This window comes from Monodon monoceros, unplaced genomic scaffold (genome assembly GCF_005190385.1).
Source record: "Monodon monoceros isolate NGI ecotype Baffin Bay Population unplaced genomic scaffold, NGI_Narwhal_1 Super_Scaffold_15, whole genome shotgun sequence".
NCBI lineage: Eukaryota > Metazoa > Chordata > Mammalia > Artiodactyla > Monodontidae > Monodon > Monodon monoceros.
The window spans coordinates 1,777,791-1,801,798 of NW_021703771.1; the positions used below are offsets into that span (position 1 = coordinate 1,777,791).

Sequence of the window (24,008 nt, forward strand, 5' to 3'; positions counted from 1 at the left end):
CTGATGAATGGTTTGTCTATATACCATTCCACTGTCACCAGAGTCTCTAGGATTAATCTTGCCCCTTTTGTGTGTGTCTTCTTAAGTCTAGTTTATCTCATATCTCTGAAAACTCTGATAATTGCCAACATAAAATCTTTACAGTGCATTTTTTCTAATCCCTTTATTCAGTATTATGCTTCTTCTTTCATGAACCAACCTCCTACTGCTATTGTCATGAACCAACCTCCTACCGCTATTGTCATTGCATTCCTTGTGCAATTAACAACCTTCCTATATTTTATTGAGTATAGCCTTTACCTTCTTGCTTCATTGAAACCATCTCCACTGTAGTTATGCCATACTGCTTCCAGCCCTCCTCAGGGCAGCAATTTTGTGTACACCACTGAAACTTCAAGGTCAAGAAGTGGGGCTGAGTTCCACTTATCATTCACTGGCACACACAAAAAAGTAAATTTCCCTTAATTTCCTCAATTCCTGGTTAATCCAACTCTCTTATTCTCTCTACTTCAGCTGCTCAGCACCGATGGAGGAAGATCACACATATCTGAAGACTGATGCCAGCATAAATTTATGATCTCTACCTTTGACTGAACTTCAATACTGCCTAAGTTTTCACAAATGAAGACTTTATTTTTTTTATTTTTTTGAGAAAAGAGGCAGAACCCAGTAGGATCAGCACGAGTACAATGATAAATTTATTCCTTTAAACAGCAAACCATGGGAGTGGCAAAAATGCAATTGGCCCAGATACATTAGGGATGGGAGCTCTGCCACCTTTGATTGTCTCTCTCTTTAGCTCTCCCCCATTATCTTTCTGCTTCTCCCCTTCTTCAAATTCTTATCTTTCTTCAAACCTCTTCCCCCAGTTTGAGAAACTTTCTGCCAATTTTTGTGGATTACATTTCACATTTCCAATGCCAAACATATTCTGAGCAGCATTTTCGCAAAGTCCCCTACCTAAATCCTAAGAATGGTCCCTGATTCTGGTTTAGGGAAGATGAAAACTCTAGTCAAAATAGCAGCTCCTATAGAACAATATGGCTACAAGGATCATTTTTCAATGAAAGTCAATGTATCAGCATGCAGGAAAATAGATATTCAATTAAATGTGAAGTATTTTACACTCTCCTTTAATTCTCAATTATATTACTGTTCCTGTCACTCACAGAAAACAACCACACTTCTGAATTCCAGAGAAAATGGATGTCATCAGATGATAACTCCCCCAGATTTCTACCACAATCTCTACTCTGACAAATATCTCCATCTGTTCTCTCCATTTGGTTAATTTATTATTTAATGACAGATCTGTCCCTCTTCCTGTCTAAAGCTAATGTTGCCACTAGATTTCTAGATCTTTGTCCTACCACACTGCCCTCTCTCTGTTGATTATTCTTTTTTTCCTAAAGATTTTTTCTTTACACTTGTATTAAGATCATCCCATGAGTACACAAAGATTACTAAGTGTGATTGGATCCTGGCAGGAATGAGATTGCCCACTCGAAATAATACATTTGAAGCTATTTTAATAGAAGACAATTTACAAATGGGTGGCAGGTATACGAAAAACCGAAGGACATAGTAGGATCTTTTCTGCCAGTCAGCCTGAGGGGTTGAGTGGATTGTACTTGAACCCAAGACAGGGAGGCTCTGTGGAGACTGAGGCTTGGGAGCAATGTGATGTGGTCAGTGAAGGGGCACAACAGCTCATGGGAACCCACAAATGAAGTGAGGGAATCAACATCGGTGTCCTGCTCCTTTCCTCTTACTTTACAGGGGATCTCATTTGCCAAACTCGAATGAAAGCAAGAGAAATATACATAATATGGTTTAACTTCCTGGACACAGAGTAGATCTGGAAAGCAAACAGGAGATATCCATACACTCCATGAACCAATTAAAATCTCAGAGAAAAAAAAATGTTTCCTTTGTCTCACACTCCTCCCCTTTAGACTTATATATAGCTCCTTCCCCCTGACCTGGCAGACATTCTCAGGGAGTAATCTCATCTTGCTTCCTCCACTTTCTCATTTCATCTATATACCCTCCCCCGTCCCCCTCCAACATCACCAATGACACTAAACTCCACTGAAACTTTCCTTATGGAAGTCTTCAATGGTTCTCTAGTAAGACTTTTTTTCTGGGCAATTTTCACACAAAATCGTACTGGACTGTCCAACAATATTTGACACTTTCTTACCATTTCTTCTTACTGACACCCTCTCTTCTCTTCCTTTTCCTTCTGCTTCTCATGGTATATTTCCTTGTCTATCCATCCCTACATTTTTGATTTTCCTCAGTGCCTGTCTTTCCTTTGTCATTCTTTCCTTTGTCACTTCCTAAATAATGTCTTAGAAACTACAGGCCCTCCAGAACTCTCCTCTCTGCTTCAGGCACACAGGTTAGGATGATTCAAGGGAAACTTCTACTTTAATAGTTTAGTCTTGCACACTCAGTATGTCCGAAGCGCTGCTGCTTTTTGTCTTCATTAAACACACGGCTTCTACTCCTGTGGCCCCAGAGCAATAACTCCCTTATCCACCCTGGGTATCTGAGCATGATTTTTTTCTCTTCCTTGCTTTACACTTCTGAACATCATAAAAGCCTAGCCTGTTTGGGTTGTTACCTAAATATCTTCTAAAATCATCCAGTTACTTCAAACGTAGTTTTCATATCTACACTGTAGACAACAGCTTGATTATTGCAAGCACTTAACATTTTTCTCTATTCCATATGTAACCCTTCTATAAAAGAAAAAGAAGAAATACAGTATAGGATGACCTCTCAAAATGTACATTTGATTAAATCTCCCAGATTTAATGAAACTGCATTATCCCAAATATTCCTGAGATGGCATTTCTGATTTTGACTGTACCTAATACTCCAACCTCATTGCTCTCAGGGTAACTTTTGGCTTCACTGAACATCTTTGAGCACTTTGAATTCCCATGCTTTCTTTCTCTGGTCACTCTATGTTACTTTATTTGAATTTTCTTCCTGAAACATTCATAGTATTAAGATATGCATGACAGTTTATGAATCATCAACATGTAGTTCTTTCAATTTGAAGGGAAAAGTCCATTTTCCACATGCTGGAAATGAATTTGTCAACTCATGTGGATAGATTTGAGCAATCTGAAAAGCATATATAGTGAAAAGGTGAAAGGATTGAGGACAGGGTGCTGAATAACACCAAAAATTAAGTGTGAGTAATATCCTGAAATCCAAAGAAGGGAATAATTTTAAAAAATAACAGTATCATGACTTTCCAATTTTGCAAAGACTTCAAATTATTATAAGTATGTTGCAAACCATTCTTTATCTGTAATTTTCAACTTAGTCATAATTTTCCCTAGTTGTTAGAGAGTCAAAGGTGTGTTGGTAATTTAATCCTAGGAATTACCAATTTCCTATTGGTAATTCAAATCAAAAATGATTAGTATAAAATGTAGGTTATATTGAAGCCTGTCTCTGAATCTGACAAGCCTGCCATTCTATCATTGCATGTCTTAGGTTATCAAGATGGGATGAATTCTACAATGTCTTATCAGTTGAACTCCATAGCACTTTGAATATAATATGTCCATACTTATAGTTAGTGGCAACATTTTTTCACTTGGTATGCTATTTTACAGAAGATGTAGTCAAATGTAATTGCCCATACAAATTAAATAGTATATAGGTTATAAAGAAAAAGGATAGGGAGTGTCAAACTGATAAATAATAATTCTGATCCATTAATAAGAAATACAATTGAAATCATATAATTAAATACATATTTGACCAAGGTATGAAATACCACTGAATTCTAAAAACAGAGAAATAAATTAATAAATGAAGCCGAAAGAATCAATTCTCTTTATAACTAGTACCCATCCTCAACTCAGGTTCCCTTTATTCTTGCTGTCTAAATGGCCTCAGCATCTAAGTATTTATATCAAACTAAACGTTATGATGTCATCACCAAGAAGGTGTCTGATACCGATTGTCAAACCAATATGTACTTCATGTTTCTTGTTTTAATTGAATCTACACAGAACAAATGGGGGACAAGATCATCAACATCAACTATTTTTTTTCAAACTTGTGATTTTACTTTATATTCCTCTCCCCATGGCAGGATACACAAGATTGTTTCAATGGGCATTTTCAGTTGGGTTTTCTCTAAGAAAATCTCTGCTTGTTTCCTCTGGGCCTCTCAGTTCTGATAGTCTCTATTTTCTTAAGTTTAAAAAATAATAGTAAAAGGAATTTTGAAAAACAAAGCGAAGTTTCAGAAAACCATTGGCCTTTTTTTGGGTCCCAGGGTGTACTTTTTATTTTTGGTTTAATGACATCTATGTTTTACAAGGCTGTAAAAATAATGTAAAATTTTGTACTTCTTTGGAACTTAAAATTGTATCACAATTTATTAATGTTTTGAAGTATCTGAAAATTATCTTGAAGTTAATTTTGATCTTTTAATATTCCATTGAAATAATGAACTGTAATTTACCGACCCCACATATTATTGAATCTGGAGGTTGATTTTGATTATTGGTGCATTTAATGGTATAGTAAAACCATCTTGTTGATTCAGCTTTTATTCTTCTGTTGAAATTTGGGTACAAATTTTAAATTATTTTTATGGTGCTTGATATGTTCCTTTAATTTTTTGGGGGGAGGGGAGGAACATCAACTATTAAATGAATATTATTTTCTATTGGATTATTATTATGAACTCAGTACTTTATAGTTCATCCCACTTATCTGACCCCTCCAAAATAATACTCATATTATTACTTTCATTAAAAGAATTAAAGCAAATTGACTTTTTGTTAGTATGGTCAAATTGTCTGTAGTTGCCTTTAAGAAATCTTCAGAACATTAGAGATTGTTGCTTGTATAGCCCTGCTGAAATATGTTGTCCTCCAGGAATGTTTAGTCTTGCTGTGGATTTTTTACTTTACAAGCACTTAAAAATATGTACTTAAATCTACTTTCTAATTACAAGTTCCCATCATAAAATATCCTATCCACAAAACAGCATTATTACTCTGACTTTCAACACACTAAAGCATTTTTGTTGGGCTGAGTTTTCATTCTTTTTTGTTTACTTTCTTTTGCAAACATGGTTAATGGCTGATTACCATTTCTGCTTTTTTTTAATCTTAATTGCTACATATTTAGGGACAGGTGTCATTAAAGCTTTATCAGACAAGACATTTGCTCAGACAATATTTCTATTCCACTTGCTCATACCTAGCCTTATTAAAATGGCATTCTTATTAGTTTAAGCACTTACTTACTTGAGAACCAAACAAGAATTTACATCAAAGCCCTGTTTTCTTTGTGTTAGATTTTGGAAACTTTTATATTCTAGAAAAGAAAGGGTAACAACTTATTTCTCACCACCAATACGTGATGGATACAGAAAGACTATTGCTTTAAGAATGATATATGCAACATTATTTTCTTGTAGAATTCCTTCACTTAAAGAAATTCAATATGCAAATGGATCATTTTAAGAATTATAAAATTATCAATAGTTTAGTTTCCAGTAAATAATACACTTAAAATTTTAGATTTATCAGTCATAATTTTCTAGAGAATCACATTAACTTAGTGTCACTAAATGTTCAATGTAGGCAATTTGAGAGTTATGACCATCTTCATCTACTAAGAAAACACTTCAAATTGTGAAATAGGCTTTGCCTCTTTAAGTGCTTCACAAGCTAATTCTACCAGGAGCAGCAATTTCATTATATGTAGTCATCTTCACAACTTTCCTTTACTTCCATCATATTTCATGGACATTAGTTTTAGAATTTAAAACTGCTGATTGGACAAGAGCTGCCTTACTATTTAGCAATGATTATGGCTTTTAAACAAAGAGTAATAACTAGCATTTGTAAAACATGACCACATGAACAATTGCATTTAATTCTGGAGGGAAGATGAACAAGTGTACTTAGCTCCAGATGTGTGCGCGTATGTGTGTGTAATGATAATTTTCTTTTATATTTCATATGTAAAAGGAAAATTTACACATTGAGGCACGGTTTATCCCTATTTATTTCACACATGGAAACATAAAAAATGCCCACTTAATATACATTTTGCATAGCAAGATAAATTACTATCACTGCATTATTTGGAAGTGTTGGGCACAGACGGCTCAGTAGAGGGCACTGGGGAGCACTGATCGGCCATGACAGTAGACTAGTGAAGGACAGTAGTGATCATTGGGGATGACTGATTTATATCTTTTTGCTTTAATTAAAATAGAAAACTGTGCTTTCCAAACTTGTAAAACATGTATGTAGTCTATATCCTTCTCTGTTAAATGAAAAGCATTAGGTTCTCTTCAGGAAAATCATAAGAATTACCTCTATGGGAAGGTGAAAACCCATTGGTATTTATTAAAGTTCTCTGTTCATTGCTGAAGAAAAATTCAGTTCAGAGTAAACAGAAAACAAAATAATAAAGGTCTTTACTTCAGAAGGAAATTCATTTGTTAATATTTATTTTTTAGGTTCAGTTTTTAAGGCTAGAACTTGCCAGGGAGCCTAGATTAAATCAAAACTAACAACTCATTAACCAGCAGATGAACCCCTCATGGAGGAAGGATTATATAGAGGAATTTATTTTCCCTATTTATTGTGCTTTGTAAAAAAAAAACAAACAAACAAACAAATTCTACAGATTTCAAAAGAGATATACAATATTAAACATTATGAGTGAAAGCTATACTATTTGTGGAGGATCTGTAATTATAATGCTAGAAAATAACACACATAAAAGCACTTCATTATTCAGCTCTCCAGAGTAATTATATAAAGATTTTTCTAATTCTTTTCCATTGTTCCCATAAATGGACTATATAATCACAATTGACCTTTTGCATAAATTCCTTTCTCTAAGTGTGTGTTTTAATAAGTTCTGACTAACAATGAAATATAACCTCTCTAAAGGGCAAAATGTTTGAACTAGGGTATTATCTTAAAATAAACTATACCTTACAAATTCACATATGTGGTAAACAGTAACTATACATATTTTTTAGATTTAAAAAAAAAATCTTATACATTTATAAATTCACATTTATATGTATTATTTTTTCTGGCATAAATTTGACTCAGGATGGAACAATTATAATATTAATTTAGTACAGTGGAGGAGAATTATATATTTCCTATAAAAAGAAAGACCTTGTACATTACTTTAACAAAGTATATGTTACCACAGGTAAAGAACCAATAGATGAAACGTGGACTATACCAACAGAAAGCCAGAACACGTAGCTTACAAGATAGGTTATTTGAGTAATATTCTATACCAAGTGTCAGCAAACATTTTCTGAAAGAGCCAGATAATTAATAATTTAGGTTTTGCAGTTAAATGCAGTCTAAATCCTGCCTGAAACAGCCAATAACAGTACACAAAAGGATGTGAGTGGTGGTCATGAGATGTACAAACAGGGAGAGGTTCGAACATCCCCCATGGGACAGTTTGTTAACTGGGTCTAGTCAATACACAAAACTAACCTTACTGAATTATTGACTCAATTAAATATTTACTAAACTTAATCTCACTATTTTAATGTTTTTGCTGTTTTTTTTTGTATATGCTCTTTTCATTTCTTTTTGAAATAGATTGTGCAATTGCTAACAGACTTAGAACAATCAGAGAATAATTACTAAATTTTTAAAAAATTACAAAAATTTCACATAGAAACTGAATTTATAACTACATTACACACAGTTTTTGAAAAATATTTTTATCCATGGGATTTTTAAAAATTAATTTTGATGATATTTTCAAGGACTACTTTATGTTCATTAAAGGAGTAATTCTTAGAGTAAAGGATGTTAGTGCTATAAAGGAGAAACCCTTTTTAATTTTGGTGGCCTAACACAAAACAAACTTTTCTGTTTCTTTGTTGTTTTTTCACTCAGAGCATGGGAATGTTCTTGGCCCATGGATGTCTTTCTACATGAGAATTTATTTAGGGACCTATGGTCTTCTGGCTCTTCTCTCTAGTTTTTCAGACATCTCATTTCCAACAAGAATGAAGAAGAAGAAAGGGAATGAAAGGCACTGCTTTGTTCATTGCAGCATTATTTACAACAGCCAAGCCATGGAAATGACCTAGATGTCCACTGACAGAGGAATGGATAAAGAAGATGTGGTACATATACACTATGGAATATTACTCAGCTATAAAAAGAATGAAATAATGCCATTTGCAGCAACATGGATGACCCTAAAGATTATCATGCTAAGTGAAGTAAGTCAGACAGGGAAAGATAAATATCATATGATATTACTTGTGGAATCTAAAATATGATACATATGAATATATTTATGAAACAAGAACAGGCTCACAGACATAGAGAACAGACTTACGGTTGCCAAGAGTGATGGGGTAGGGGAGGGAAAGGTTAGGAATTTGGAATTAAAAGATACAAACTATTATATAGAGAATGGATAAACAGTAAGGTCCTACTGTATAGCACAGGGAACTATATTCAGTATCCTGTGATAAACCATAATGGAAAATAATATGAAAAGGAATATATATATGACTGAGTCACTTGCTATACAACAGAAATTAAATGCAATATTGTAAATCAACTATACTACAATAAACTTTTTTAAAAAGGGAGTGAAAGACTTATAGGATATTTATATGGATCAGACTGCAAGATAAAAACTTCCATTTTCTATTGTTCAGAACTCATTCACATGATCTCATGTATATGCAGGATAATTAAGCTTGTGCCAGAAAAGGAAAGTAAGAGCCAAGCAGACAGATTCTGATACAAGTTTCCTAGCTGACAGATGTATAAAAATATAAAATGATTTAGAAATTATCAAAATTATGTTTTTATATAGTATAATATATTTCTAGCATAAATTTTACCACATTACATGATTATAAGAAAAATATTATATACACTATTAGGCATATTTGTTTTATAATAGTTTAACTTTGTTTTTGCTTTTTTTGTTTTGTCCTGTTATATTTATGGCTTTTTGTGAAAGATCATTAAACATTTTAATGTGTTTTACAAATGTAAGTCACTGACATTAACTGGAAAATTCTTTTCTTTTCTTTTCTTCAGTATAATTAGTGAATTAAAATACTTAGTACAGGCAGACCTCTGAGATATTGTGGGTTTGGTTCCAGACCACCACAATAAGTGTAAATCACAATAAAGCATGTTCACACAAATTTTTCTGGTTTCCCAATGCACATAAAAGTTATGTTTACGTGATACTGTAGACTATTAATTGTGCAATAGCATTATGTCTAAAACAGTACATGCATACCTTAATTAAAATATACTTTATTTCTAAAAAATTCAAACCATCATCTGAGCATTTAACAGGTTATAATCTTTCTGCTGGTGAAGGGTGTTGCCTCAATGCTGATGGCTGCTGACTGATCAGGGCAGTGGCTGCTGAAGGTTGGGGTGGCTGCAGCAACTTCTTAAAACAGGATCATGAAGTTTACTGCATCAACTGACTTTCTTTTCTGAGCGATTTCTCTGTAGCATATAATTCTGTTTGATAGCAGTTTACCCACAGTAGAACTTCTTTCAAAACTGGAGTCAGATCTCTCAAAACTTGCTACTATTCTTATCAATTAGGTTTACATAATATTCTAAATCTTTTGTTGTCTTTGACAATCTTCACAGTGTCTTCACCAGGAGTAGATTACATCTCAAGAACAGTTTTTTATTTTGTTTTTTATTTATTTATTTCTTTTTGCTCATCCATAAGAAGCAACTCCTCATCTATTCAAGTTTTACCATGAGATTGCAGCAATTCAGTCACATCTTCAGGCTCCACATCTTCTAATTCTAGTTTTTTGCTGTTTCCACTGCATCTACATTTCCTTCCTCCACTGAAGTCTTGATCCCTTCAAAGTCATCCAGGAGGGTTGGAATTGACATCTTCCAAACTCCTATTAATGTTAATGTTTTGACCTCTTCCCATGAATCATGAATGTTCTCAGTGACATCTAGAAGGATGAATTCTTTGTTCAATTAACTTTTTTCAATTAGGTTTTCAATTAACTCTGCTAAGACCCATCAGAGGGATTACTATCTATGGCACCTATAGTCTTACAAAAATGTATGTCTTAAATCATGAGACCTGAAAGTCAAAATGACTCCTTGATCCATGGGCTGCAGAAAGGATGTTGTGTAAGCAGGCATGAAAACCATTCATCCCACTGTCCATCTCCATTGGAGCTCTTGGGTGACCAGGTGCACTGTCAATGAACAGTGATATTTTGAAAGAAATCTTTTTTTTCCTGAGCAGTAGTCCTTAACAGTGAGCTTAAAATATTCAGTAAACCATGTTGTAAACAGATGTACTGTCATGCAAACTTTGTTGTTCCATTTACAGAGCACAGACAGAAGAGATTTAGCATAATTCTCAAGGGCCCTAGGATTTTCAGAATGGTGAATGAGCATTGGCTTCCAGTGAAGTCACAAACTACGTTAACCCCTAACAACAGTATCAGCCTGTCCTTTGAAGCTTTGAAACCAGGCACTGACTTCTCCTCTCTAGCTATGAATGTCCTAGATGGCATCTTCCAAAAGAAGGCTGTTTTGACAAAGTTGAAAACATGTTGTTTGGGGTAGCCACCCTCATGAATTATCTTAGCTAAATCTTCTGGATAACTTGCTGCAGCTTCTACATCAGCACTTGCTGCTTCACCTTGCACTTTTATGTTATGGAGATAACTTCTCTCCTTTGACCACATGAACTAACCTCTGCTAGCTTCAAGCTTTCCTTCTATATCTTCCCACCTCTCTCAGCCTTCACAAAATAGAAGAGAGTTAATAAGGCCTTGTTCTGGATTAGACTTTGGCTTAAGAGAATGTTGTGGCTGGTTTGATCTTATATCCAGACTACTAAAACTTTCCCCATATCAGCAATAAGGCTGTTTCATTTTCTTATCATTTGTGTGTTCACCGGAGTAGCACATTTAACTTCCTTTTAGAACTTTTCCATTGCATCCACAACTTGGATTTTTGGTGTAAGAGGCCTAGCTTTCAGCCTTTCTCAGTTTTCAACATGCCTTCCTCACTAAGATTAATTATTTCTAGCTTTTGATTTAAAGGAAGAGATACATGACTCTTCCTTTCACTTGAACACTTAGATGTTATTAATTGGCCTAATTTCAATATTGTTGTGTCTCAGGGTATAGGGAGGCCTGAGGAGAGGAAGAGAAACTAGGGAATAGCTAGTCAGTGGAATAGTCAGAACACACACAATATTTACTGATTAAGTTCACCTTCTTATATTTGTGCAATTCTTGGAGCCCCAAAACAATGATAATAGTAACATCAAAGATCACTAATCACAGCTCATCATAACAAATATAACAACAATGAAAAGCTTGAAATATTTCCAGAATTACCAAATTGTGACACAGAGTCACAAAGTGAGCAAATGCTGTTAGAAACATGGTGCCAATAGACTTGCTTACACAGGGATGACACAAACCTTCATTTTGGGAAAAATGCAATATTTGTGAATAGCAATAAAACAAGATATGACTGTTGTCATTTCTATAATAGTCACAGATATTAATCAAAATAAAATTGTGTATATAAAATGTTAAACCATTTAGGATTACCTAAAATGACTATATTTTACATATTTTCTGTTTTCTTCAAGTGTAAATTATTTTGAATTAGAAATCATTTATTTGTAATCATTCATTTCTTCATTAAACGTCTTTATTTTAGAATAGTTTTAGATTTACTTAAATGTCACAAAGATAGTGAAGAGAAACTGGACACTGCAACCAGTTTCCTCTACTATAAACATCTTGTGCTATTATGTTATGTTTTTCACAACTAATGAACTGATATTGATACATAATTTTTAATTAGATCCCATATTTGATCTGGGTTTCCTTAGTTTTGACCTAATGCCATTTTCCTTTCCAGGATCCAATCCAGAATACCTCACTACTTTCAGTCGTCATGTCTCCTGAGAGTTCCTCAGACTTTCCTTGTTTTTGACACCTTAACAGTTGTAAGGAGTATTAACCAGGAATTTTGTAGAGTGTCCCTCAATTGGGACTTCTCTGATGGTTTTCTCATGGTTAGACTGGGGCAATATGATTTCAAGCTGAAGATCATAAAGATAAAGTGACATTCTCATTACCTCATATTGAAAGTTTTGCTATTAACATGACTTATCACTGTTGATATTAACTTTGATCACTTGGCTTAGGCAGTTTTTGTCAGATTTCTGCTCTGAAAAGTTACTCTCCCCCTACACCCCATTTCCATACTGTACTCTATGGAAGGTAGTCACTAGTTACAGCACAAACTTAAGGGGTGGGAAGTTATGTTCAACCTCCTTGAGTGCAAAGTATCTGTCCAAATTATTTGGAATAATTCTGTATAGAAGATGTGTCTATTATTCCTATTTATTCACTTATATATTCTATCATTTACTTTTATCAGTGTGGACTCATGAGTATTTATTTTATAATTTGGATAATAAACCAATACTCCTGTATTTTGCTGCTCAAATGATTCTGGTCATTAAGAGCATCTTCAGTTGGCTCCTGTGTTCCTTTGAGATACTCTCACGGTTTTGTTTTCTGAGTACTTCATTGCTTTCTAGTATTATAAAATTCTCCACGCCCATTTGTACATTCCGTGTCATAGTCCCAGAATCAGCTAGATCTCTAAGGAGATATGGTTCCTTTCACTGAGAATGACATAAGAAACAAATATTTAAGCACTGGGAAAACTTTGTTATTTTTAAAATAAAGTCTAAGTATTTTATTGATTGAGGTTGTTTAGACTATTCTCTATGCGTCTTTAAAGATATATAAATAAATATGTATTCAATTCTACTACCCAAACATTATAATGTTACCTACTGTATAGATTTTACATATATATGTTAGAAAATTATTTAAAATTACAATTAAACACTTGAAGAATGTTAATTTCCAGCAGGCAATGTGGCATTTATATGATTTATCTCATTTAATTCACATTCAAATCAACGAGGTATTTTTAATTTCCGTTTAACAAATAAGAACACTGTAATTTAGTGAGTTTAAATATATACTAAATATTTGAAGTTAGTCAAGCAATCATATATTTGATTAATGATTATAGAAGATACTCTCCAAGAAAATTAGGTACAACATATAAGAATATCTCAGTTGATAATATAAAGCTGAGCAGCATGGTGGTTAATTGTATGTTAACTTGACTGGGCCATAGGCTGCCCAGATTAAATATTTTTTCTGGTGTGTCTGTAAGGGTGCTCCCTGATGAGATTAGCATTTGAATCAGTGGACCCAGTAAAGTAGATTATCCTCCCATCTACTGAGTGAGCATTATTCAATCTGCTGAGGGTCTGAGTAGAACAAAAAATGAAGGAAGGGAAAATGTGTTCCTTTTCTGCCTGCCTGCTTGAGCTGGGACATTGGTTTTCTCCTTCACTTGGACTGGGATTCACACCACTGGCTCCCCTGATTCCCAGGGCTTCAAATTAGACTGGAATTTCACCACCACTTTCCTGGGTCTCAGCTCGCAGATGCACAGCAGATCATGGCACTATATCTTATCATGGAGATTCATTATGAGGAACTGGCCCACACAGTAATGAAGGATGAAAGCTGTCATGATCATGTCTGTCTAAGTATATAGTTATAGATATATAGATATAACTCCCATTGTTTCTGTTTCTCTGGAGAACCCTGAATGACACAGTTTTTAAATTCCATGGCATAGAAAAATATACTAAAGTTCAAGGAAGTATCCAGTGATTGACTTTCTGTATACTAGTTTGCACAAAAATTTATCAAAACATATATTTTAGGGCTTCCCTGGTGGTGCAGTGGTTGAGAGTCCGCCTGCCGATGCAGGGGACGTGGGTTTGTGCCCCGGTCCGGGAAGATCCCACATGCCGTGGAGCGGCTGGGCCCGTGAGCCATTGGCCGCTGAGTCTGCACGTCCGGAGCCTGTGCTCCACAACAGGAGAGGCCACAACAGTGAGAGGCCTGTGTACCACAAAAAACCAAAACAAAACAAAAACATATATTTTACAGGGCAAACCATACATTTTACTTTTGAAAAAAAATTTAACTCCTTGGCTGAAGCTAAAAAAGTATCATCAAAGTTGAAACAAAATTAAAAGTATCAGTTAATGGCTCACTCTATGTTAAGCACAATATAGCTATATTCAAAAATCAGATAAATGGTTACTTTAGAAAGAAAGAAAAAGAAAACCTTGACAATTTCATGAGAAATTGAATAATAGGAACAATATTTCAAATATAACATGATAGCCTGCTTATATTCTTCCTTACTTTTTATTTTACCATTTGCTTGTAAGATGGTCTTTCTAATAGAAAACTAAGAAACTTGACTGTTTTAGTGGGTATATAAACAAAGCTCATTTCACTCTCATTTCTGCCTAAGGGATAATTGGTTGGTCACTTTAGAAGCTGACTTTAAGGAAATGAAGGCCCCATAATGTTGTTGGGAGACTGAAATGAGACCAGACAAGAGACATAAATGCTCTTTAAAGTTAATTATGTTTGCTTTTTCTTCTCTCACAGTGGTCATTACCTTTAAATGGAGTCACGCATTGACAGGAATGATTACCAGCATGGTCAATGCAGGTGGCTCCATTCTTGCGGGGATGTGAAGCACACTCATCTACATCTATCTATTTCATATCTTGTACCTTTGAAAAAAGTTAATAGATTTTAAGTTTCAATAAGTCAAACAGGTGCCAGGTTATAATTCTTAAATTTGCTCAAGCATTTTAACCCTAAAGGGGATGATGTTTGAGATGAAATTCATCAGATAAGAATGCCACATATATTAGTGTCAGGGTTCACCTTACTACAGACTGCAACAATTTCTCTTGGAATTACTAAACGCAGACTAATTGCTGAGGTGGTGGATAAAGACTGCTTAGATGTGAACTAATTTATCTTCTGATTTGGAGTCTAGAGGTAGAATAGATGTTTCAGGTTATTGAAATGCAAATCAAATGTTAAGCTAAAGGAAATTTAAAGAGGAACAAAAAGGAAGTACTAGTGAATCAATAACATCCTGACATATGTCCCCCAGGGTGAAATGCTCTTTATAAAGGCACAGTTTTCAAATGGTACTTACCAATAAAACCAGTGGGACAGATGCATTTGAATTTATCCATGAATTCTGTAGATGTAGTGCTCTGGAGGCAAGGTGATGAATCACATTTCATTCTATTAATTTCATAAAGCAGGACTATATGGAAAGAAAGGAAAACAGAAATGTCCAGTCACTACATAGCCCTAATATTTCCTTTTAACTATTCTGCAGTGCAGATTTCCCATTAGTGCTCCACCTACAACTGTGTTGCTAAAACTGACTTTTCATATTATATCACTTGCATTGTTTGTCAGTTTGCAGAGAGTTAAAAAATGTAGCCTAAACTGACACTGAATTGATTATTGACTTCTGACAACTAATTTTTTGCCAATATTTAACAAAAATAGAAAAAAATGACATTCACACATAACACATTGTACTTATAAATTAGATGAGTGGAAATCTTCCTAATATTATTAAATATTTTTTCTCTAATATGGTGAAATGAATCTGGGTTGGAGAAAAATTACTGTTACATATATCTAAATAGGAAAGAGCATGAGTAATTAAATAGAAAATCTATTTGCATTACTATTTTCACTGACAAAATAAAATATTAAGTGACAATATGACATTAGAACATCAAGTTAAAGTGAAGAAAAGGTGAACACTAACACTAAAAATGAATTTAAATCTACTGATTAATAGTTAACATGAGGGCATCCCTGGTGGTGCAGTGGTTGAGAGTCCGCCTGCCGATGCAAGGGACATGGGTTCGTGCCCCGGTCCGGGAAGATCCCACATGCCACGGAGTGGCTGGGCCCGTGAACCATGGCCACTGAGCCTGCGCGTCCGGAGCCTGTGCTCCACAACGGGAGAGGTCACAACAGTGAGACGCCCGCATACCGCAAAAAAAAAAAAAAAAATTAACAAGAAATTAAAATGAATAATAAATGAAAACTTTGTTTATACCTTAAAAATATTTATTTGGTAATTTGCCTTATGCATCAACTTTGTGAAAAAAATATGGCACGTTTAAAAACCTGGGTTTGTTCTTTGTAGTCAAGGATATACAAAAATTCATCTCTCCAGAAGACCTTGCTATCTGTCATGTAATTTTAAATCTTCTCAAGTTTTTGTTCATGATAAATAGTACATTAAGTTTATATAAGTGGCCACATATTTCCTGAAGATTATTATTCTTAAGAAGGTTAACCACATAAAACCAGTCTCTTAGGTTTAATAGGGAAAAAAAAAAACACTGTTGGATTCATGGTTTTCAAAACAAATATGACTTTCTCATTGCCTAAAAGTTATGCAGTACTTTTATTTCTCAATCATTCTCATAGAAGTAGAATTAGGAACAGTTCGTGAGAGTTAGATATTGAGCAACATTTTAACTTGTAATGATGGCAGTTAGATGGTATGTGCTTGCATATAAGGAAAGTATTAAGAGTTCTGCTACTTTTTCCAATCTTGGAAAGTAAAAGTCTGTCTATTATTAGCGTTTCCTCCTAATGTATAACACATACACAGACACACACACACAACTACATAAATATTTTAACATATCACAGTTCATCATAATAAGTGATATACTGTATTGACAAGGACTCCTGTAAGAGTTACCATGTTACTATGGTAACAGAATGAGTGTGGTGTAAAAAAAAATTACAACTTTTAAACATAAGTGTAATGGACTTACAGCTAATAATTCTAAAAAACTGGCTCATTTACAAAAGCAAAATATTCATTCAACTCTAAATATATCTATTTCTGTGATGATGTGAAGATGTAGTAAGATAATCCAAGCAGGTATTCTATGTTCAAATATTCTCCTGGAAAAAATTAATATGCATGTGTATGAGATGAATTGTATCTTCTAAAAATAAAGAATTACTTCCACCTCAAATTAACATTTGATTATCATAATTTTGGTTAGCAGGTGTGCCCACCCTGAAATCCATTCTGACACAGGCAGGAAAAGGTGTGTGAAGATCAACACAAGTGCTCCCATTTGCCCAGACATCACTTAGGCACTCATCTACCTCAATCTCACAGTCTCAGTTAGAAACAAGCCAAGGATTTACTTCATTATAAACATGTCAGTGATGGAACTTACAACTGAGTCTAACATTATGTTCAGAATATATGAGATTTTCAATGTGTCTGCAAAAAATCAGCACATTGCCTAATGCTATTAACTAGACTTTTACTCTTTCTGTTTTTGTTCTGACGGGACTGCAACTGTGGCTTGATTCTCATCTCAGTGAACCTAGGAGAGTTCAAAAAGTCCGTTATCTTCTTAAAATTAAACTCATATATGACTGTTTATACATAACTGTACGGTGTTAATCAAGTTGACTTTACTTTGATGTCTTTTCCTTCAAAAACTGTCTGTTATACATATTGACATGCTTGTTTCTTTAAATTATTGTTGGTTCACAAATTGGCCTCAGTACACAGAGGGTAAGGAGAGATCAAAGAAAGAGGCAGATCTTTCCAGATTGGAAGGTAGCAGGTTTAATACGCAAGGGAACTCACTTATGAGGCTTGTCTTGTGTGCCACAAGATGACTAGATTTCAGCACTCACCCACCAGAATATTAAAAGTTTATATAGAGGCTGTAACTGGGTCTAGTGCAGATGGTCTTAACAGCACCTTACTCTCTCAAGGCTTCATCCTTGAAACAGCTCCTAATGTGGGAATAGTTGGCAGATTATACATTTCTAGGACAGCGGAGGGGATGAGGGGCCTCTGATTGCCTGGGTCCAGTTCTCTGGTCAACCGGCAGTCACATCCTCTTGATGACTTCTTCCAATGACTAATGTAAGCTAAATTGTTCTCATTTTCAAAAATTACTTTAGATATTTCCTATGAGAAAAAGATGATAAAGGGCTTCCCTGGTGGTACAGTGGTTGAGAATCTGCCTGCCAATGCAGGGGACACGGGTTCGAGCCCTGGTCTGGGAAGATCCCACATGCTGTGGAGCAAATAGGCCCGTGAGCCACAACTACTGAGCCTGCACGTCTGGAGCCTGTGCTCTTCAACAAGAGAGGCCATGATGGTGAGAGGCCCGTGCACCACGATAAAGAGTGGCCCCCGCTCGCCGCAACTAGAGAAAGCTCTCACACAGAAATGAAGACCCAACACAGCCAAAAATAAATACATTAATTAATTAATTAAAAAAAATAGATGATATGTTTTTAGCAAAAATTTTTAAGGATAGAACATGTAGTGAGATTTGTCTTCTGTTTACTTGTGGTACTCATCATCTGAACTTCCTTGTACCTGGAGAATTATCTACTCAATGACTCTTTGATAAAGTTAGAGACCACCTCTCAATATAGAAGGTGAAAATGCAAGATATTTTCTTTCCCAGTCTCAGATACCCCTAAATGCGAGTATGCAACATAAAGCTGGCTAATATCATGGACCCACCATGAGATTTGAAAGGATGCTGGTGATGGATGAAAATGGGGAAGGATAATTCATTTTTTCTGCAGGTGGCAGCATCAGGACAATCACCCAGTTTTCAAGTGCCCCAGCATCTGTGTTCCTCAGTGTCAGGACATCCCTCCCATGGATGCTGTGATCGTAGACAGTGTGTCCTTGTCTGCTATCTGGCTTCCCTTGTTCATGTCAGATTTTCAAATCTGGTTCTAGATATTAACTTTAGCAGACAAAACCTCCAAAACAGCTGCTATAAATATCAATATGTTAAAAGTATTATAGGAAACTACATTTAAATAATTAAATTAAAATAGAATGACAAGGACACAATAAACATGGGATTCCAACAGGGAAATAAAAACTATAAAATAAATAAAGGGAAATTCTATATTTGAAAATTCAAATAACTGAAGAAAACAGTTTTCTAATTGGGCTTAATAGCAGATGTTATGGGCAGAATAAATAATCAGTGAATTTGAAGATAGATCAATAGAAATTACATATCATAGTCAGAATCCACTAGCACCCACTGAAACACTAAATAATCCCATAAAAGTTAACTTTGTTTCCAAATCATTGGCTTTTGTTGCATAACATGAAGTTGGGTTTTAATCATATTTCTAGGCACCCATTTCTATCTTCATTAACTTATTTTTCTCTTTCTCTCTTTCCCACCTAGCCTCTTGGATTTTCCCAAGCATTAACCATTCATCCTGTTTTCCTCCTGTGTCTTCTGCATTCAGGACTTTGCTTACACTCCTGTAAACATATTCCCTACAACCATAGTTCTGGTCCTGGCTTTTGATTTAATTCCTAGTATTTGTGTCAAACTTATTCCTAGTCATATTGTTTTCTCAAATTAAACACCTCAAAGAACTAAATTCTTCTCCAATTAAAATGTTATTATAAGTAATATAATAATTCATATATACAATAATAGTTAACTAAATTCTCCTCAGGTGCAAAATTTAGGAATAATTTTAGATTATTTATTCCATGCCTGATACTTAGGAAATGAATGTATATTGGTAATCACAACACATACCAGTAAATTTTATTTGCGGAGGGAATGTATTTATATACAAATCTATTTACTGAAATTTTATTCAATGTTATTGTCATGTTTTGCATTATAACCTTTAGCAAAGTGCCAGGAGCATGTCTTACTTAAAAACAAATGAGGAAAATAAAGCCATCATATTATGAACATGTTTATGATATTAATGTCATTAAAATAAAATAATAATTGAAACAGGGAATTTAACAAGTGTAGTTTTAGAAAAAGTTGTTTATTTAGTTTGGCTATTATATTAAAGACAACAGAACTATATAACCCCAGTATAATGAAGAAAATACTGTGCATTTTTCTATGTATTCCAATATCGGGATGAACATTTAAAGTTCAAATTTTGAATTTTTTATATTTATATATATTATATACTGAGTGTTATATATTTTATAACAAATTTCATGAAATTTTTTTGAAATTTTTCCCATTCATATGCATATATTTACATTATTTTGCATACAATCATTGCATAATAGTTTACTATTTTCTTTATAAGTACAAAATTTTCTGATTTTCATATCTAAAGGTATTTAATTACATATTCTGACTAATGGCTCCATATTGCACAATTAACCTAAACACTTATTTTTCTACCCTCTGGAAAGTTCTGTAAAGTAAGGATTTAAAAAAAAAAAAATCTTCAAGAGGAAAGAGATTGATTAAGGGAAGTTGTCTTGCATGGAATGGCTATTTCATGAATTTTACATTGATGAAAGCTAATATGAGTAAGGTAATGATGAAACATGGACAAAGCTGAGGAGGCTCTTCATGGTTGAGTCCTAGAAACAGGTCAACAACTCCGTTACATTCCTGAGGAAATTCAATGGACAATAGAGAATTTTTTTAAAAGTTACGCTCATTTTCCTCAGGGAAATATGGACAAATATTACATCCACAAAATGAGAATAAGATGATACATAAAGGAAATAATCAAAAAAAACTTAAAAGACTCATTAGTATTGACAGTATTATTGTGAAAATAAAATCTATTATAAGAGTAGGGAAATAGGGTGAGTCTCTAAAAACTATATTACAAAACTGTAGTAAAGGAAAATCTGAGAGAAAAATGAAGTCATATATAAAACCAATTCAAGTATACCATCATTCAAAAGAAGTACAGGGATAAAGGAAACATCAGCTAGTTGATAGAAGAAATATGCTACAGTTTATGAGACATGAGTTGTTATTTAGGAGCAATAAAAGATCTAGTCTTGTCGTTTCATTACCACAAAATTTCAAAACATCAAGGATAAACAGAAAATTTTAAATGTTTCTGGAGAAAAAAAAAAACACTTGGAGTAATGAAAATAATAAAAACATCCTTCCCTCAAACATTCTCAGGAAGTTACTTTAAGATGTACTACTGATAAATCAGGGCAATAAGGAAAAAGAGAAATGCTATATGAAACTAATTTGGGAATTCAGTGACAAGATATCACATGATAATGGCTGGGAAATATCATTGTCTAAATTAGAACATGAAATCAGTGAGTGCTGAAGAAATTATTTTTTCAAGGATAGTTTTGTGGCTCCATTCCACATACAAAGTGGATATGAAGCTGTACTACATTTGTAAAACTTACTAATAAATTAATTTATTTTTTATATACAAAGGAAGAAGTCAATGAGAAATTTGAGCAGACATTTTAAAATGTACAAAGAAGGTCATGGCATGAATAAACAAAACTTTGACTTAGTTTGAACAATTGATTCAGTGTAAAAAAAGAAAAGCTATGTAATCTCAAAGGTAGAAATATTGTCCTTCAAATGGATTTGGGTTGCAACATAGGAAACTTCAGAAAAGAAATATAATTCAAGTGTCACTTCTTCAGTGAAGAGTATTTTCATATTCATAATATAGTAAATGTTGGTGACTTGTTTTCAACTTTTTTCAAGCAAACACAGATGGTTTAATTATACTTACATTAATGTATTCAAATAGAGTCAAAGTAAACACAAAATTTTGGAGGTGAAAAGGGTTAACTGGGAAAGTGAAGAGTAAGAGCAGTATATCCTTAAATTTAATAAAAGTCAGGATAAGTTATATAAATTTGATTAAGAAATAGAAGCTTAAAGGTATTATTTGACATGGTCAACATAAGAGCTAAAAATAATATTTATTGAGAGAAATATGTAGAGGAAAGGTGGATCAGGGAATTAATGAGAATAAGATTCATACAGACAATGGAGAACCAATAAAGTCTGTAATTAAATTACAAAACTCAAAAGGAAAAATAAAATTTTGCATGAGCAAATTAAGGCATTAACAGAAGAAATAAAGTAAGAAAATATTTAAATATGTTTGTCTGCATTTCAGCCTTGAATGTAAAGCTGTTCTGAGAGCTTGTTGCTTTTTTATTGGAAGTTCTTTTGATTTCATTTACCATGTTCATTGCTCAATTTGATTTTTTGTTTGTTTTTAAATACTGTAACAGTCTCAATAATGTTTTGTGAAAATATCTCATCTCTTATGAGATACTTGAATTTAAAGGGATGAGTATACAAGATTAGTGTGAAGTTCATAAAAATGCCTAGTTCTGTGACTATTATTAGGTAAACTAGGATTCAAGGTTCTCAATTTTTTTTTTTTTTTTTTTTGCTGTACGCGAGCCTCTCACTGTTGTGGCCTCTCCCGTTGAGGAGCACAGGCTCCGGACGCGCAGGCTCAGCAGCCATGGCTCACGGGCCCAGCCACTCCGCGGCATGTGGGATCTTCCCGCACTGGGGCACGAACCCGTGTCCTCTGCATCGGCAGGCGGACTGTCAACCACTGCACCACCAGGGAAGCCCAAGGTTCTCAATTTTATAATAAAAAAAGCAAAGTTAAAGTTACCTTTAAATCTCAGTTTTCTATTTTGCTACATATAAAGCTTTCTGTGACACATTTACCCATGATTCATGAATTATTAAATTATGCAAAGCAGATTTTATAGTTAACTAGAATAAACACATTTAACTATATTTTAGTTAATTTATAATCAGTATCTCTAATTGAATAAGATATTTGAATATGATAATAGTTGTTTTCTATAAAAATAAAGAATCATATAACAACAGGAATGTGGATTTAGTAAGAGAAATAAATGTAAAGAACTCCTTTAAGAAAAGTTAATAGCTGATAGATTATGAAATATCTTTATCAATTTCTTGCAAAGTAAAAAAAAAAAAATGTCACTGAACTGTTTGAGAGCCTGAAGGTGGCATTTCTATTCCACTCGGTTATAACTACAATAGCTTATATGCCAAAACAGAGCAAGATTTCCATCTAATGGAAAAAAAAAGATAGATTGTTTTCTTTAACCGTGAAAAACACTTTATTTAGTTTCTGTGCATCTCTCTTACTATTACTTTAGATACAAGGGATTTTCAGAAAAAAAGCTTGAAGTTCTCTAAAATCACCTATTTTGTTGGGTGGTTTATTTATCTATCTCCAGGTCAGACCAGCTGGATCAGAATTACCCAGTATTTACTATCCTTACATCCACTCACTTCTGTAATCCCCATAACAACCTTACTAGGCAGGTACTCTTCTTTTTTCCACTTAAATGTATGAGATTTGTATGAATAGAGGTTATATAACTTGCTTATGCCCCTCACCTGGTCAGTGATGAACTGTAATTTAAATTCAAGCAATCTGCTGTCAGATGTATTTGTTCTTTATACTGCGTTCATTTTAAAGTGATCTCTTCCTTCATATAACCACCTCATATATTTCTGGTTATTCATGCTCATAAAATAACTCATTTGATTACCAAATGACATGTGATTCTCCCCTCATCTCCTGTTCTGGATTTCCCTATCAAAATGCTGTCTGTTGTAATGTCTACTGCCAAGGATTTCGGGTCCCCAAAATCTCAAGGAAGGAGCTTTATTCAGAATCACCCCAAAAAGCTGAGGCAGGAGTACTAAAGCAAACTAGTCCTGGTTTCCTATAATCACAACAAATGGACTATTAATCTATTTCATTATCCATCCACTCATCTGTGCATACCAGTCAGGCCTGTCCTGGGGAAGATTTTAGAACAAGTGAAATAGAATACAGGAAATTATTCTTAACTTTGAAGAGTGAGAGAGAAAAATGTAGTGGGTTTATAACATGAATTTGAAAATATGGCTAAAAAATGCCATATCTTAAAGATTTTAATTGGTTCACTAACTTCATCCTAAATTTGTAGCAGGCAGTACAGAGGAAGAGAATTGCAGTGTTCATTACATAACAATACATTATTGACTCAAGAGAAAGAACAATTGATACTAAGGCCAGATAGAAATGTCACTAGATGGTCCTCTTAGGGAGGGCATTTCCAAGACATTCTTGCAGATGACACAAGATGAGTTTCATAGCTGTTTCTTAAAGTTTC

General features: G+C 34.0%; 1 protein-coding gene across 1 annotated transcript in view; it reads right to left on the reverse strand.

Moving 5' to 3' along the window:
- EYS (eyes shut homolog) overlaps positions 1 to 24,008 on the reverse strand; it is a 1,642,163-nt gene that overhangs the window by 1,275,674 nt on the left and 342,481 nt on the right. Inside the window, exon 11 of the mRNA XM_029223300.1 lies at positions 14,613 to 14,712. Within this exon, the coding sequence (XP_029079133.1) occupies positions 14,613 to 14,712 (100 nt within the window). The remainder of the gene's footprint in view (positions 1 to 14,612; positions 14,713 to 24,008) is intronic.